General features: G+C 46.7%; 1 protein-coding gene across 4 annotated transcripts in view; it reads right to left on the reverse strand.

Annotated features, from left to right (window-relative positions):
• Positions 1-19,010, reverse strand: part of tmem266 (transmembrane protein 266) — a 70,750-nt gene that overhangs the window by 38,996 nt on the left and 12,744 nt on the right. For 3 of the 4 annotated variants that reach the window (XM_042111074.1, XM_042111073.1, XM_042111072.1), the window contains one exon: positions 10,110-10,301. The exons of the other annotated variant lie outside the window; for it this stretch is intronic. In XM_042111074.1, the coding sequence (XP_041967008.1) occupies positions 10,110-10,301 (192 nt within the window). The remainder of the gene's footprint in view (positions 1-10,109; positions 10,302-19,010) is intronic. 4 annotated transcript variants of the gene reach the window in all.

Here is a 19,010-nt window from a genome sequence, read left to right on the forward strand (position 1 = left end):
GCACACACACACACACACACACACACACACACACACACACACACACCATTTGGAGAAGCAGTTTAGCAGCCAAAAGCATCAGCTTTGTTATGCTATTACAAAATAAAAGGAGCCAAATGTGTGAATGAGAACTCCATCCCTGATCCCGATAACAAACCTCTCGCCCCATCCCATCCTCTCCTAAAAGGTCTGTGGAGAGGTCCTGAAAGCACATCATTTTTCTTACCATACCTCCCATATGGTGCCCCAGTGATCTCGCAGCCAGTGGAAGTTTTTCAAATTCAGGTTCCTCAAGTGAAATTGGCTTTTAATTCAAGGAAAATGGAGATGGATCACCCCGGAATCTGCCGCCCGGCCGACAACCTGTTCCCCATTAATAGAGTGTTTTTTTTTTCTTTTTTCACCAGGACACTTGATCTCTCTCTCTCTCTCTCTCTCTCTCTCTCTCTCTCTCTCTCTCTCTCTCTCCCCCTTCCTCTCAGCCAGAAAAGCAATCTTACACTTTGCATGTCTGTGAATTTTAACAACCTCCCCTCACCTGCCCGGAAATGTCAACCATTGAGATGCAAGAAGCATGCGGTCAGGCTGGCGCTTCCAGAACAGGAAGGCCACTAGCTCGCACTGCCCCAGCTGCTGCAGTTACCACTGAACCGACACACAGACCCCTCACAGGCTCTGGAGAAACAGCATGAGGTCTACTGTCTCTGAAACAGCTGACAGGCTGTGCTAATGTATAATGTTTATCATATGGCTTATTATGTATTATTATTATTATTAGTATAGTTTTTTTTGGGTCGGGGGGTGGGTGGTGCTTTCCCTGTGGGGAAACTGAGTGCTGAGGCAGTGCTTAGCCTTAACACTGATTTATATCTGCTGTACAGCGAGCAGCGGTAGCTCGTCTCGTTAAGTACGGGAACAGGAGGTGTGTGTGTGTGTGTGTGTGTGTGTGTGTGTGTGTGTGTGTGTGTGAGGTAGCTAAGGGCTGGGAGCCTGTCCCAGAGCACGCATTAGAGCCGTGTAATCAACCTGGCCTGCCTGCACTGCTGCTGGCCGCGCCAACTGTACAGGCCATCCCATCCCATCCCGCCCCAAAACAAACACCTCCACCGAGGCCAGCGCTACACACAGCGCAGCGCCAGCATCAGTCCTCATCACCCAGCGCCGTTTGGAGAACCAGCTCCGAGGCATGAAAGTGGGAAGTTCAAAATGTTTAGGGAGAAATACCATGAATGCATATGCATATTTTAGAGAATTAAAAATGGTGACACTAAAACAAAGGGCTACATTAAGATTTTTGGAGGAAAAAATCAGGCAGTCTGCCGAGAGACCTGCCCCAATAGCGGCATTGGAACATTAAACCACACAATGAAACATATAGCCAAACAAGGCAAGAAATGGTTAACAGAGAACAATATCAACATTTTAGAGTGGCTCAACCAGAGTCCAGACTTCAATCCATAAAAAAGTGAGCAGAGTGCCAGAGTGATGGCAAATAATTGTTCCTGCCTCAAAACCCGGATTGCTGTTAAAAAGGTGCGGTCTAGAATCATTGTGGAGACATGGAGAGGCTTGGTAGGTAATATAAGAACCATTTTGAGAGCTGTGAATGCAAATACAGATGTTTCCATATTGATTATTTAAAAAGGGTATGAATAATTTTGGATGAGCCATTTTTCATAAAAATGTTAAAAAAGATGAAAACACTTCTTTTTTTGATTCTATGTTTCTACCACATTGTCTTACAGCCTTTAGCCATGAGGCAGTGTCATTTTCAGTCAGAACAAACATATTGGTCAAGAGAAAATCAACATTAAATCAATATTTGCCAGGCATATGAATACATTTGTTCTCAACTGTATTTATATATGTATGTATGTGTGTGTGTGTGTGTGTGTGTGTGTGTGGTCTTAAGAGCAGAGACACATCCCTGTCTCTTCCCATCTCTCTTGGCTAATTGACCCAGATGGACCATCTGCCATGGCGTCACCACTGCTCCTCACATCCATCTCTGGAGCTGAGACTTATGGCATATGCTCCCACCACAACACAACCCACCCCCCCCTTCAAACACACACACACACACACACACACACACACACACACACACACACACACACACACACACACACACACTCCCCTTCCTCCCTGCACGACTGACAGCAGCTGCACGGCCCGTCGTCAGGGTGACCTCAGCTGCGCTGGCGCACCTGGGCACTGTCCCAGCGGGCCGGCCCGGCTTGGCTCCTCCTGAGAGGTCCAACCGGCAGATGTGTGTGCCCCGTGAAAACTTGGAGGGTCTCACGGGGCAGACCAGGAAAAGCCCCCCTATCACAAGCTAATTCAGTCAGCCTGATGGAGCATGTCCCTTTCACTCATTTATATTTTCTCCTACTTTTCCCCCTCCCTCCCTCCACCCACTCTGCTCCGTCTCTTCCAAAGCTCTCTCCTTCATGCCCCACCCCCCCCCCTGCCCCCCCTCCACCCCCGAGATAATCCGGTTAAACGGACCTAAAGAAGCTCAGAAGCTGCCATTAAATCTGTGCATTAAAAGTACATTAAAGGTGGAAGCTCAGCAGCATTCCACCAGACTGAGGACAAATTCAACTGGCTCCTAATTCAGGACGCTAATGGAGCGATGGAGCCTTTTCATTCACTCAGTGAAAGGCAGCATCATTCATGAGCCTCAGTGGCCAAAGTGTACTGAGAATGGAAGAGATTTAGGAATTAGGTGGGTGTGTACCATGTGCTACAAGGTGTGTGAGAGAGGGGTGCACTAGTTTTAACTCTGTTCTCTATAGAAGTACTGACACACCAACAAGCACAGTCCTCTGGCACATTGCCTGCTAACCCAAACCAGCCAATAGTTAATGCATGCATTCCTTATCATGAGAACTAACATGTCTGATTCATGTTAAGCATTCATGCATGATTACTGTATGTGCTTGGTGTTTGTCTTAGCCTGGGTGTTCCCATGCTGCCTTGCGCGCAATTTGATTCACGCTGCTAAGGCAGCCTGGAGACCATGGAGCAAATTTTCGCCTGAGATAGGGAACCAATCACAGAACAGGTGGGAAAGCAAGACGATGATGAGCTATGCACAGACGCATTTGATAGACATCCGTGGCACCCAATAAACGGATCTGGGCATTTTTTTCAAATACGAGAAAATGAACGTTTGGTTCCCAGACCACGTCTCATTGAGAAGTGGTGGCGCTAGCCAGGCTATGTTTGTCTATGTTTACCACATATTACCATTGTGAGTGTATGTATGTGTGTGTGTGTATGTGTGTGTGCGTGTGTGTGTGTGTGTGTGTGTGTGTGTGTTTTGTGTGTGTGTGTGTGTGTGTGTGTGTGTGTGTGTGTGTGTGTGTGTGTGTGTGTGTGTGTGTGGGCAGGCATGCATGTTCGTTCATGGCCAGTGCACAACATATGGGGGCACAGCACAACGCTTTGGTCGTCCTATCTGAGCCAGGCAAGAGCATCAGCAGCAGCATCATCATCAGCAGCAGCATCAGAAAGCCTTTGCACAAGTGCCGTCCCTCTACTGGGATACAGCCTGCGTGCAGCACCAACATCAAACTATGACTCACTCCCATGGAACATCAAACAGCTCTGTGCATCTCTCACACCATGTACAGTATAGAAGACAGTTTCTAAAAATACAGGAGAGAAATCAGTGTGTGTGTGTGTGTGTGTGTGTGTGGGGGGGGGGGGGGGGGGGGGACGACTAAGTGCTGACCACATCCAACACTAAGCGTGTATATCTGAGAGCCAGCTGAGAGTGTGATGTAGTCTCTGTGGCCGCGAGTGGCACATTTCACAACTAGTGTCATTCGGTGGGGAGAGGCTACAGACCACGGTCAGGAAGAGAGGAAATGGGAGAAAGGAACTGGTTGGGTTATTGAACAGAAGCCATTGACCACATCCAACACACACACACACATCACAACACACACCCACACACACACATATACCAGCTTGGGTCTCCAAGCATGTTCCGGACAGGAAGATGCACTGCCAGAAGTCTATTAATAACCCACGTGCACACACACACTGGCTGGCCTTGCACTGTTTCTGCAAGCACTGCAAGTGCCCCCTGAAGTTCAGCAAGAACAACCACCTCCCACACCATCGCCCACTCCCGCTGACTGCCAAGGCTACTTTAGGCAACAGCGCTAGACCAACATGCACTCCAAATCTCTGGTGGGCAACTCCGACCGTTTCATGGCAACACACTGCATGAGCGTGCGTGAGTGTGTGTGCACGAGTGAGTTAGAGAGTGAGCGAACGAGCGAGCGAGGGAGCTACTGATCTCAGTGTTTCGCCATTCGAGAGCCCTTTAAAAGCCTCCCGAAGGCACCAGAACTTGATGAAGGTGCTGTGAGTATGTCTATGTGTACGTGTGTGTGTTGGGCAGAGAGAGTGAATACACACCCCCAGTACACACACACACACACACACACACACACATTCTCCCTTTAGAAGACTTCTGTGTGAGTGTGTGTGTGTGTGTGTGTGTGTGTGTGTGTGTGTGTGGTGTGTGTGTGTGTGTGAGTATGATATGTTTCCTGTCCGTGTGTCCAGCGCTGCGAAGACAGGGAGGAGAGTGGGAAAGGTGGGAACCGCTCGTGCATGCGTGAGCGACTGAGCAGAGAAAAGCGCCAAAACACACACACACACACACACACACACACACACACACACACATACACACCACACACCATGCTCCTGGAGAGGATCCTTTAAACACACACACACACACACACACACACACACACACACACACACACACACACACACACCATGCTCCTGGAGAGGATTCTTTACACACACACATACACACACACACACACACACACACACACCATGCTCCTGGAGAGGATCCTTTGACAGGTGCACGCAAGAGTCAAAGATGCCAACCTCCAGACTAAGGGTGTGCCAGAGCTGGGTTCTAAGCCCCACGATCGACGCAGACAACAACAACATTATGTCACCATGTTCTGAACGTAAATAGACAGAATTCTGCCATTAAAGGTGCAGTCTGTGATTGCAATCCAGTGAACTTCCTGTTAGATCAGCTAGAAATGTTTCTCCTGATACTCTAGCTGTCTTCCTTCAAGGGCCACTGGGGACTCGGAATCCCCTTTCCAAATGAATACACTAAAGAGTACAGAGCCGGTCTTCTCTCCCCAAGTTATGCACCCACGACCCTGTACTGGCTTTGTTCCTGTAATGTTGAGCATATGAGAACAGAGTGTGTGTTCTGCTCTGAGAATCTCCCATCTGGTCGGCGTTGGTCGTCTCTGGACACTGCTGACATGGTACGCACTCCCTGGGAGGTTCCTGATGCGGAGTGTGCATTTGTTTACACCAAAATAGCTCCCTTTGTCACACAGTGGCAGATTCAGCACCTTTATCCGACACATTAGCAATCTCGAAAAGGCCCCCTCTCTCTCTCTCTCTCTCTCTCTCTCTCTCTCTCTCTCTCTCTCTCTCTCTCTCTCTCTCTCTCTCTTTCTCTCTCATTTAGAGGACAACTCACATCTCGACCTTCAGGCCAGGTGAACACCTGCACCAGAGAATGATGAAAGGTCTCCGTTTCCCGGTTATGGCGAAGGGGGACAGTCCCTTTTCCTCAGGGAGCCAGCGCAGCCATTGGCAAAGCCAGGGAGAGGTGGGGGGCTATCAACATAGAGCTACAAAGAGACTTGGCACCAAATCTGACAAACACTCCGTGACCTGCAAATAGGAAAGATCGTTCTTTTCAATCCTGTACTTTCAAAGTCACCTTGACCCGTTAAATCTTCTAACAGCTCTGAAGGTGTGCCTCGGTTGATGCGGGTCAAATTGGTTCATCTCAACCAGATGCCTAAGAGACAAAGGCTTTGTATGCACTTACAAGTCCAGAACAAACCGGTCCTGATTGGCAGAACACCTATACGCATCACTACTGACCCTGAAACATACCAGAGATACGCCTTTGAAGTCCCAAAAAAGGAACTTTCTCATGGCTCCGCCAAACTATAATTAGACCGACTCTATCAACCAGAGGAATGAGTGACAGGGCTCAGAACAGGCTGTGTCCACCCCGTCATTCCTCTGATGCCGTCGTGCTGAGTCATACAGTTGCCGCCATCCGTGAGGAGGACGCATGCTTCCCATTTGCCATGACACGGTAATAACTTGGCCCTGATGACTGAAACTGCCATGACGAGTCTGTCACGGAATGCTCGATGCTGTCACTCTATCAGAAACTGGGATCTTTTTTACACTGGTCAGTCAAACAGGCACTTCAGAGAAATTTCTATGCTGCCTTACTGAATGGGCAAGAGTGTTTGTTTTAAAACAGAGAGTTCTCATGCAACTTCTCATTCTTGAGATGATTCACATTCTTCAGTTCAAAAAAAAAAAAAAATTTCACAGGATTTCACAGCGGTCATGTGAGCATTCCGCTACATAAAGGCACCTGAAACTCACCTGAAGTTATCTATGGAGCGAGATGTGTGGGTACACACTGCTTTAGCCCAACATGGTTAAGAGCTGAACAGACACTGCCAGCTATCTCACACATACACACACACTTGAATCTGTGGAGGCCATCTGTCCCACAGGCGTGCACACACACACACACACACACACACACACACACACACACACACACACACACACACACACACACATTCAAGAACACACACATTCAAGCACACACACATACACACATCTCTCTCTCTCATTTGCACACATACACACCTACACTATACATAGGCACTTACGCTTTCCCTCTCACACTCTCTCTCATTCTGTCTTTCACACACACACACACACACACACACACACACACACACACACACACACACACACACACACACACACACACACAGTGAGGTGTGGCTGGTGGACTGCGTGCCGAAGCTCGTAATGAAGCTTATGGTGTTTGTCGACTCTCTCTGCGTGGCGCTGCGGAGTGGCACAGCGCTGGCCCCGACCCGAACCGCACACTCCAGACGGGGAGGCAGCCGGCCGCGCCAAAGCGACGCTCTGAAAGGAGGGGAGGAGGGGGTCCTCCACATTCCCAGCAGGCCGAGCAGCAGTGGCGTGATGTCAGAAAGCACGAGCGCCACGCTCCCCTGCCGACACGAGGAGCACATCCACCGGCGCCTGACATTTCACAAACAATATGGCGCTAACAGCAGTCATTGTTTCAGGCCAAAGGAGCCTAGTAGGAGGTGTGTGTGTGTGTGTGTGTGTGTGTGTGTGTGTGTGTGTGTGTGTGTGTGTGTGTGTATTTGTGTACTGTATGTGTGTGTGTGTGTGTGTGTGTGTGTGTGTGTGTGTGTGTGTGTGTGCACGCATGCACATGTGTTTCTGTGACAAGACAATGTACAAGTATATGGTTACGCAATGTGTATTTATTTACAGTCATGCCTCAGTGTGTGTGTGTGTGTGTGTGTGTGTCTGTCTGTCTGTATGTGTAAGAGAGAAAGAGAAAGTGAGGTTCCTCCTCAAAACAAAATGTAAAGAGATGTGTCACAGGGGGAGATTACCCATGCAAGCAAACATGCATGTCAATTAAGGACTTCCCGGGATTCAAAATGGCATCACACCATCCTCAATCAATTACCCTCTGAAAATGTCACACAGTTGCCAGCAAATTAAAGGTGAATATATGCAATTCAATAGCTTGTCATGTATAATTATGAGCTATAAGTAGCATTACACAGAGCGAAGGCAGAGTCAGGGCCTCTCGAGAGGGGAAATGCCCTGTGTACAACCCCCTAGTCAATTACACCGATGGGTACATTTGTCTAACACACCGCAGAATGAGAGCAATTAATCTGTAAAAGAAATTGTTGGTTCTGGAGGTCGATGAACCAATGCAATGCAATCCACCGAGATTTTCTCTACGCTGCTTTCTGGTGATGTTTTTCTCACCTCCTATCACCTCGCAGGACCGGTCTGTCACCTCTAGTCATCACTCCCCGATGAGGAACTTTGATCCCGCTGGTTAAACAAAAAATAAAAAACTCTGCCCTACAGGGGGAGATATTTGAATATACAGTAATCCCCTGAGAACTCTAGCTATTTCACCCCTGCCCTGTGTGCCATTTTTCAAAGCGTGGGATAAGATTGCTACCACTCTGATCCACGCTGGTGTGAAGCCTGAGTTGTAATATCAGCCAGTCTGGAGTCTGTCCTCAAATAAGGGAATAGGAGCAAACCCCCCCAACACCAATAAGAGCCACTGAAACAATGGCTGCAACGTCACACGTCAGATACATCTAACTGTAACATGATACTTTCCAGTATTGTAATAAGTTGTAATTTAAGCCTTAGAAAGATGCAATTACTGCACACTGTGTGTATATGATCGACTTTCACACAGTTAGTTAACAATACCCCTTAAATAAAAAGATACCCCTAAAGATACCCCTTAAGTAACACAGCAGATTTGTGTTGCTGTCTTAGTATCTGGTATTCAAACCCGACAGTTTGTGAAGAACAATCGACCCGCTCACAGACAAAACCTCCCTCATCCACTCCCCGTAAACGCTGCAAACACACCCACTGCTTCCCACACACATTTCTGTCCTCACCCTCGTGATGAACCTGAGATTTATGCTCCCATTGAACGTGTGGCTTTGAATGGGAACATAACTCCGAACGTCACAAGAGTGAGGGCAGAGAGCTGTCATACTGCAGACCTCTAGTCTAGCCTTTCAACTCCACACTCCTCTGCACTCAGATCACTCAAATCACTTCTGTCTCACAGCAAACGAGTGAACGTTTGCCACGTCCACAACTTGTCACGCAACTCGCGTTCTGCAGGTTCCACAATATCCAAGTGCAATATATACACAATATACCTGACCACAATACACTGCTGTACCTGAGGAAATGTTTTGGGAGAATAATAGGTTGATTACTGTAAAGGCTGTTGATATTTGAGTGCACACACCCCTCTCTTTCATTCTTCTAAAACAATAGTGCTGACTGATTGGAACAGTTTATGGCCCTGTCTGGCTGAGCCCCGCACAAACACCGCAATTTTCTCAGACACATTGGACGGACAGCTAAAGGAACAAAAAAGTCTAATGGTATATAGTTAAGGACTACACCTTTAAGCATTAATTTAAACATTAGTAAGCACCCCTCCCCCGCTCATCCACCACCTACAAACTCCTTTTCCAAAGAGGTGGAGAGAGAGGAGAAGCACAGGAGCTGGCTATGGCTCTGACTCCAACTAGATATGTGGAGATGGCCAAAGTCATACGGTCCTGCTGTGGGCTGCTTAGTGTGAGGACATGGGCACCATACGGAGACAAGACACTGCCCTGTCTCTTTGTCCTGTCCCTGACAAGCTGAACAAAAACAACAACCTCAAATTTTAGACACAGAACACACACTTCAGACTTAATTAGCTAGTGGCCTTCCAAACCAGATTAGCTGGGTGTGTGTGTGTGTGCGTATGTGAGTGTCAGAGGAAAAGAGAGGGACAGTCTGTCATTGCATTGTCTGTGTAGCTGTGTGTTTGGCTGTTTTTGTGTGTGTTGTGCTCTTTGTGTGTGTATGTGTGCGTGGGTGCGTGTGTATGTGTGTGTGTGCGCGCGTGTGTGTACAGTATGTGTGCACGTATGTGCACGTGTGTGTGTGTGTGTGTGTGTGTGTGTGTGCATTTGTATGCTTGTGTGTGTGTTTGTACTGTATGTGTGTATGCTTGTGTGTATGTGTGTGTGTGTGTCTGTGTGTGTGTGCATTTGTATGCTTGTGTATGTGTATGTGTTTGTATGTGTGTGTGTGTGTGTGTTTGTATACGCATGTGTGTGTGTGTGTGTGTGTGTGTGTGTGTGTGTGTGTGTGTGTGTGTTTGTATACGCATGTGTGTGTGTGTGTGTTTGTATACACATGTGTGTGTGTGTGTGTGTGTGTGTGTGTGTGTGTGTGTTTGTACACGCATGTGTGTGTGTGTGTGTTTGTATACGCATGTGTGTGTGTGTGTGTGTGTTTGTATACGCATGTGTGTGTGTGTGTGTGTGTGTGTTTGTATACGCATGTGTGTGTGTGTGTGTGTGCTTGTGTATCTTTCCCCCACCCCCCTCCGTCCTCCGTACCCCTCCCGGTTGTCCTCCTCGTCCAGGTTGGACAGGAGCTGGGATCCGGCCAGGGAGATGTCCAGTGCAGCCAGCGGGAGGTCCCTGTAGGCGAAGCTGACCAGCTGGACCGGAGCAATGCACTGGGCCTCCTCCTCCACCTGCTGCGAGATGACCTCCAGGTCCGACGCACCCGCCTGCTGGTGTGGGGCCCTGCGGGGACGACAGCGGATGCCCATCAAAATGTAGCGTGTGTGCGTCTGCGTATGCGTATGCGTGTGTGTGCATGTGTATGTGTGTGTGTGTTCCTGTGTGTGTGTGTGTGTGTGTGTGTGTGTGTGTGTGTGTGTGGGGGGGAGTTTGTGTGTGTGTGTGTGTGTGTGTGTGTGTGTGTGCATGCCAGACAGGGTTTGACTGGATTGTGTGAGGTCACACACAGACACACACACACACACACACACACACATACGTTCATCCACAATGACAATGATGTCAGTCAGAAAAGGTTGGGTTGGAAGGGCAGGGCACAGTTCACACATGCACATATGCATGTATACTCACACACACATACAAATTCTGCTGCTGAGCTATAATATCCATATATACAAATATGCCCACCCCACATACACACATTTTTACACATATTTCAGTTATGCAACCATATCCATGATATACAGTATAAACAATATAAATATGGACACACAGAGATATATTACGTTACACACACACACACACACACACACACACACAGACCTCCTACTAGGCTCCTTTGACCTGAAACAAGCATTATCTTTTACATTACATTCACATTCTATAAGGAGATGATATCTGTTGCCAATACTGTAAGACACAAGTCCAATCTATTTCACAAGTAAGTCCATCCGTGACAAACATAACCACTACATCCTGAAAACATTTACACACACACACACACACACACACACACACACGAGTCGAGGTGGTAAGCACCTACAAGTACCTGGGTCTCCACCTGGACAATAAACTGGACAGCCAACACTGACGCACTCTACAAGAAAAGGCAGAGCAGGCTGTACTTCCTGAGGAGGCTGCGCTCCTTCAATGTGTGCAGCAAGCTCCTCAGGATGTTCTACCAGTCTGTTGTTGCCAGCGTCCTCTTCTATGCAGTGCAATGTTGGGGAGGAAGCACAAAGAAGAAGGATGCGGGGCGACTTGACAGGCTGGTGAGGAAAGCTGGCTCTGTAGTGGGAGCTGAACTGGAGTGCATCACTTCAATATCTGACAAAAGGACCCTGAACAAACTGATCAACATCTTGGACAATGAGTGTCATCCACTCCACAGCACTATTGTTAAGCAGAAGAGCCTGATCAGCTGGAGACTTCGCTCACTGCCTTGCACAACAGACAGACTGAGGAAGTCATTCAATCCCAGGGCCATTGAACTGTTTAATGCATCACTTAAGGGAAGAGGAGAGATAGACTTCTCTGCATAGTCTGTCTGCCTCTTCACCACCTCCAATGTCTTGAACTGTCTGACCACTAGTCACTTTACATTTGTCTTCTGCCTCACTGTTTGCGTGCTGTATTAGCACATATGCACAACCCCTCCCTCCATGCCACATACCTTTCTTAATATACTGTAGTTATTTATATATAGATATATAGACTTTATTCTTGCACTGTTGCACTGTTTGACTTACTCATTTGCACCATCACCATGACACTCATTCACACAGAGCACCTTACCTTACCTTATGCACTGAGAACCACAGGCTCAGCCCCTGCTTCAGTCATTGCAAGCGCACCTGATTGATTATTCACCCACTATGTGGATACTGTTTTTTAGAATTGATTTTGATTAAGTTTTATTTAGTATAATTTGTATTTTGTATATTTAGTATATTATGTATCTTCTACAGTCCTTATTGCTTAGTTGTGTTTTTTTATATTATATACTTTTAATTACTTTTTCTGCTGTTATTGAATGTGTGTGTGTTGTCTGTATGCTACTGTGACCTTGAATTTCCCCTAGGGATCAATAAAGTATATCTATCTATCTATCTATCTATCTATCTATCTATCTATCTATCTATCTATCTATCTATCTATCTATCTATCTATCTATCACACACACACACACACACACACACACACACACACACACACACACACACACACACACACACACACACACACACACACACACACACACAGCTAGTCAATTTCAGATGGGAGTCTGTCCACGACACAAATACATTAAGATGTGAGCAGGACACATAAACAATCCGGCTGTGGAAGAGCAAATGGAAGCCTGCCTCCTCAGGACAGTGCGACCGTCTCTCACAAAGGTCTGCCAGAGCCGCGGCGCTCAGAAAAATAATAAGGGGATAGGCACTGGAGAGGGGGGAGCAAATGACAGCTTGCATTGTGGATACCAACTCAATAGAGGTGTGCGACCACGCTGAGCATCGTGTTCCATCAATATGTGATTCACCGAGTATACAAAAGCCAAACAAAGAGAAGAGAGGAGAGGAGAGGAGAGGAGCGGAGTGGAGAGGAGAAGAGAGGAGTGTCCGCCACAACGGTCAGGGCCATACAGTAGCACAGTAGCACACGGATGTTGTGTCTGACAGAATCTCATTATTTGACACATTCATGTGGATTACCTGCAGATGGTCTTGGGGAAACAGGGAGAGGCACAGCGTCAAAGACGCTTCAAAGATAATGGAATTAACTGACACACCCATTCAGTATGGAAAAGGCAAAGTCTTTATACCAAATGGAACTGAACTGTAAAATAAGACTATGGCAGTTCATTTCCCTGTGTGAGTGAGTATGAGTGTAGGAGTAAATTCTGTAAGTTAAAGCATATTCCACTCTTATGTGCGCTGTGCACGATTTATTGTTTTTCCCCCAGTGAGCAGCACATCAAACTGCAACAAAACACCACGAGATGAATGTAATGCAGAAATTAGGGTCAATACTGAGCAAGTTCGCCTTGATGGATCAGACGACGAGGCGAAAGCATTCGTCTCACGTCTGCTGCCTGAAATTGCTCCACGTTTTCCCGTCTCAGCTCCCACAATGCAATTAATGTACACCTGTGTCAGCGAAGCGAAATGGGCCGGCATTGTGTTCTTCAAGAAAGGCTGTGATTATAATATGCCACTTGCACTATGCTTCTTTAACCAGGCCATCATATCATCACGGTACAAATTACGACAAAGTGGACAATAACGCATACAGTCATTTAGCGAGGGACGGCAGCAGAATGCTAAAAAAGGCATCAGCAGCTCTTACGACGACTCCTGCAGGACAGCCGCAGCGAGTTTCCCTGTGCGGCAGGGCACGGTGCGACGGGAGTAATGATTCTCAGGCCACAGGGTGTTGATTAATACGATCGATATGTATGATCCCCCAAACGTCTCAATGAAGGACAAGGGGGAGGACAGAGGACAGGAGACATGGGCGGGGAGTCTCCGCCTGGCACCCGGCCCGGCCCTGTTTCAGTGAGCAAACACATCAATAATGTCCACGAGTAAAAAGAGAGGGAGGGAGCGAGGGACAGAGAGAGAGAGGGAGAGGGAGGATAGCATAGGAGAGATAAAGAAGGGAAGAGAGAGGACGAGACAGGGAGAGAGAGAAAAAGGGGGTGTAAGGGGGTTGGACCACATTGATAAACAGAAGTGGACAACAAAAGGAAGTTCGGACTCGGAAGTAAGCCTTTTGATGTGCGTGTGTTTGTGTATGTGTGTGTGTGTGTGTGTGTGTGTGTGTGTGTTTGTGTATATCTGTCTTTGAGTGTGCGTGTGTGTGTATGTGTGTGTGTGTGTGTGTGTGTGTGTGTGTGTGTGTGTGTGTGTGTTTGTGTATATCTGTCTTTGAGTGTGCGTGTGTGTGTATGTGTGTGTGTGTGTGTGTGTGTGTGTGTGTGTGTGTGTGTGTTAAACTGTAGAGAGCTTTGCATAGGTCAAGATGACCTGCGAGACCTCTAGCTTGACCCTCTCTCGCAAATGTTAATGCAGTCGGAGCATGAAAGTCAAACATCCCCAACCTTATTTTTGGGTCATGACTAATCCCTACTTAACATGTTTCCTTCAAAGGTTGCACACTTTTTCTCCCTTCATCACCCTTTCAGCTTACCAGATGAAGTGGTGGAAGATTACTGTTCTCTTACTCTTTTCCTTTTCTGTCCTTTATCCTCTCTCTCTCTCTCTCTCTCTCTCTCTCTCTCTCTCTGTCTCCCAGACACTTTCTCTGCGATGTTTCATGAAAAGAAATGCATGACATTTACAACCCCCTCAGTGCCGGTAATTGAAAATGAAGGGCATGTGTGACTTGAAGCGCGTCGTGGTCATGGCGGTAAAAGCCATTGTGGCGGGGGCAGACCTATCCCAGTCAGACCACAGACCAAACTCCTGCAATGTGCCTGAATGAGGAACCTGTAGTCAGCTACCTCACGTGAGGCATCACCTCCTCAGCAGTGAAAAAACGTTTACGCAGCACACACAAAGGTGCACTCAAACACCTGCACCTGCATTTGGATTTCATGCTCACATAATAATATAATCAATTAAAAATAAAAAACTTGAATTAGAGAACTCATAAGGAAAAATTATATATGGGAGGTTACTGGTCAGTGAAACTGACTCCCCTAGGATCAACGGCTTTATGGAAGAGAGGGACTCCTATGAGACTGCATATCTGACTCTGATATCCTCATGGAAATGACAACCTGGGCCCTATCCCCCCATTCCAACCCCCTCCCATCATTCCCTCCCTGGCTCTTCCTTGGCATTGGCCACCTGGTCCACGATGCCACAAACACTATAATCGCCTCTGACAGTCTCAAACTGTTCTCCGCCATTCAAATCACATTTGCTCCTTAATCACATGCGCAACCATGACTGTCAGAGGCTGCGTCTGGTTTCAGTGGCTCGTTAACATCGTCAAGGGGCTGCACACTTAGTGAGAGTGCTCCATACTCCCAGACAGGTAGGCAGCACTCATGACAAAGGCGCTCCATATCAATATCAGTGCAATGAAAAGGTATAATGTGCGTTTCTGTATATTTCTGTTTGCTGTTCTTAGTGGACACTTTTGTCCAAAGTGACTTACAATGACATCAATAAACATATCATTAAAAGTATTAATATATTTATAATAGAATTTAACAGAATAATAACAGTAACCATAAACATATAAAAACCACGACTGTAAGGAGAGTTAACAGGTTAGATACGCGGTAAAAAGATGAGACGCTTTGAAGATTCCAAAACTGGAACGGAAAGCATTAGGTAAATTCCAATGATGAGGAATCACAGAAGGGGTTATTTTGGTATCAAATGTCGGGCGCATTGTTCAAAACGGTCGTCTTCTGTTTCTTAATCAGTCATGAGTGTGTTTTGGGCGTAACATCCTTTAAACCAACGAGAGTCACATTTGTCATTCCCTTTAACAACAAGCAGCACAACTTCAAACAGCCGCATCGGTATTTTGCCAGTCAGCGGCGCATTTGAAGGAATCTGCTTGCATGCGAGATTGTGTATGGAACACAGGGATTCCGCTAAACCTTGCTTTACTGAAACCTGTTTGTGACTACATGCATTCTGCACTCACCTATTATTTGAATTCAAAGGTAAAGTGAAACTAACTTCACCATGGACTCAATGGCAAAACAGTTCTACGATAGAGCCCTTAGTGTTAGTGGAAGGCCGACATAGCAGACATTCATCAGAGGGGATGAGAGGGGACATAGAGCTGGATCATGGAATTAAGAAATTAAGGTGCAGATCCAGTAGGCCAGAGTGAGGGATTTGAATTTAATTCTGGCTGCTATAGGAAGGCAATAAAGAGCAAGTAACAGAGGAGTTATATGTGTCTTTTTTGGCCGATTAAAGACCAGACATACAACTGCATTTTTAATCATCTGTAATGGTCTCACTACACAAGCAGATAGGTCAGCTAACAAAGCATTGCAACAGTTCAGTTTGGAAAGAACCATGGACTTTGCAAGAAGTTGTGTGGCATATTGTGTTAGATAAGGTATGTGTATGAGACAGTGATTAAGGAGCCATGCAATAGCCTACTCCCATTTGGAAATAACTTCACAAGAAGTTTGGCATATTGTGTTAGACAGTGGGACAGTGATTAAGGAGCCATACAGATATAGTGTAAATATGAGTGGAAAAATACAGCCATACTACAAAACATTATTTTATTTTACAGTAAGTGTGATTAATTGTTAGATATCAATGAAATATCAGGAGGCTGAAGCAAAGTCCTTTTAGGCAAGTCCTTCCTCTCGGTGGCTATACTGCAATGCATTTTGGGCACTTATCGGGCATCTATTTCGGCAGAAATGTGCGTGCGCAAGGCTTCACAACACCAACCTCGCTACGGCAAGATCACATCACCTAATTGGCACGATGTCTTCACAACACACCACATGATTGGCACAATGTATTCACATGTCGACTTTTTGCCGCGGAAGGGGTGGGATATGTGTAGCAACTGCCATATTGGTGTTACAAACTGACCCCATACATTTCTATGGAGTAGTGCTGTGTCTCTGGCTAAAGAAGGTGAGCTAGCACAGAATGTTGAGGGAATGAGGGGAAGTATGTGAGTATGCCATACTGTCACTGTTTAACCTTGAGCAAGTCCACAGCACTGGCCATTTGGCCAATTAAAAATCCCTGCATTTGTATGTAAAGGTATTTGTTTGTCAATCAGCAGCACTTGCCTGGAGCTGACTGTGCAGCCGTGAATTGGGCATTAACACCCCGCTCGGCTCGATACGGGTACGGACCACATGGCGCCGTATGAATAATGCAGAGGCAGCCTGCACCGGCAATTAAAACCGGCTTTGTCATCTGAAGGGGAACATTTCCTCGGCGAATATAATCATGGCCAAAGGATTGACCAGTGCCACCTAACAGGCCGTCCACACCTCAGGCTCCAACTGTTCCCAGACCGCACACGGCCATAAATCAAGTGACTCAGATCAATGGAAATATAAAAATAAAACACCCTGCAGAGACCAGCGGCCAGCCTCCAGTAAAACCATTTTTTACAGGTGCATGTTTTACACCACATAAAACCAGGGGAGGCAGGGGGGAAGTAAAAGTATAAGCAACACCTTTGAGGACAGCAATTTGAATGCATGCAAACAATTTACTTATTTGTTTGTAATTCAGCATTGAATTACATTTAATCCATATAATTCATATGCCAGCATTAGCCAGCGATCGATTTGTTTTTTAAAAAAAAAAAACCATGCATCTCATATTGTTATATGAATACAATTTCACGCCACGCCACGCCACCTGCAAAATGTTCACCAGATAACACCACATAGAAGCGGCACTCAGACAGGTAAGACTAGGGAACAGAAATGATTGCACGCTATTGAGGTGACCTCCATCCATAGCCAAAAAAATCTATATAAAGCATTTATATTAGGCTGCACCAAGGGAGGCTCAGGGGAAGGAGAGGAGAGAGAGAGACAGAGAAAGAGAGAGAGAGAGAGAGAGAGAGAGAGAGAGAGAGAGAGAGAGAGAGAGAGAGAACAGGTCCTGCAAACATGGAGAACAGCATTTTCCTCCTTGAAGGAACTGACTCCCGGCAGACTGGGGAACAGTGCAGGGGATCCTCTAATCTCCACAAGCATCGGAAGGGCACTTTTAGCTGGGGTAATGTGTTCTACGCGCCTCCCTGCCTCAACAGGAGCGCTGCCCAAGCACAGATGCTCTAGCAGCAAAAGGCTCAATCTTGTTCGCACAAAATAACGCTGGCCTCGACAGAATTCGAAACGGAATGCAATTCCAGCGTGGACATGGGGTATTGAATCCCCCTCACGCACGGAGAGGCTCATGTTATGCAGAGTTAGGACAATTACGTGGCGGGCACAGCACAAACTGTGCCACCCGCCCACAGCCAAGGGAAAAAAGAATGAATAAATAAAGAAATAAACCAAAGCAAAAAAAACAAAAACATGAATCCTAAAAAAGAGGAAGGTGGCAAAAAGACCTGGAATTTATAATATACATAAGTCATGGTTTCAGAAATGCTGTGTCGGAGTAACTCTTTCTCCCTGAATAATTTGACAAATCACTTGGGCTCGCATGAGGCAGTAGTTCACTCTCTGCGGCTCGTCCCACTCCTCTGAAACGTCCGCCACTTGAAATTAAATTTTCCACTTCACTTCTTTTCTTCCAAATGCATTTTCTTCAACATTTACCAAATAAAATGATATGATGAAACGCATCTCGTCACAGAGGAAAATTAAACAACTGCTTTCCTCTAAACTGCACTAGATGCCACGGCCAGCCCAGATGATGTTCAGCTGGACACCAAGGACACGGACACCGTGTTAATATGCCTGATCTAATACGCAGCACTGACCAGCACACGGCCCACATCAGTGAGTCTGAGCTGCAATCGGATTATCAAAACAAGAGAATACACCAAAGAGAAATCAATGAAGAGTAGCCTTGCTGATTTTACCCCGGTAATGTCCTTATAAGATTCCGCCTGCCTACTGTACAAGGCCCTCTTTTCAAACAACTAATTTCCCCATCTACTGCCTCTGCCCATAAACTAATACTTCCCAGGTGTGATTGTCCTGCCAGTGTGTTTGGCTTCAAAAATTGAGTTATCTGTGTCTGTCACACTGGAGGAGAAAATGAAATGCTGCTTCAGCACAGGGGCTGGGGCGGCATCGCGAGAGAAGACGGGGGTGGGGGGAGGGTTTCCGCTGCGGAGTCATTGTCATTCCGCTAGCTTAGCCGCCACGCCTGCCCGGCTCAGCTGTCCGCAGCCCCTGTCAAAGCTCCGTCCCCCTAAAAGCCTCTAAACCTGATTGGCACCCAAAGAATTGCTTAATGCACACAGCACGTCGCGCCGGCCTCCTCGTTGTCACCGGGAGTGCCAGCCTAAACG

Source organism: Alosa sapidissima, chromosome 11 (genome assembly GCF_018492685.1).
Source record: "Alosa sapidissima isolate fAloSap1 chromosome 11, fAloSap1.pri, whole genome shotgun sequence".
Taxonomy (NCBI): Eukaryota; Metazoa; Chordata; class Actinopteri; order Clupeiformes; family Clupeidae; genus Alosa; species Alosa sapidissima.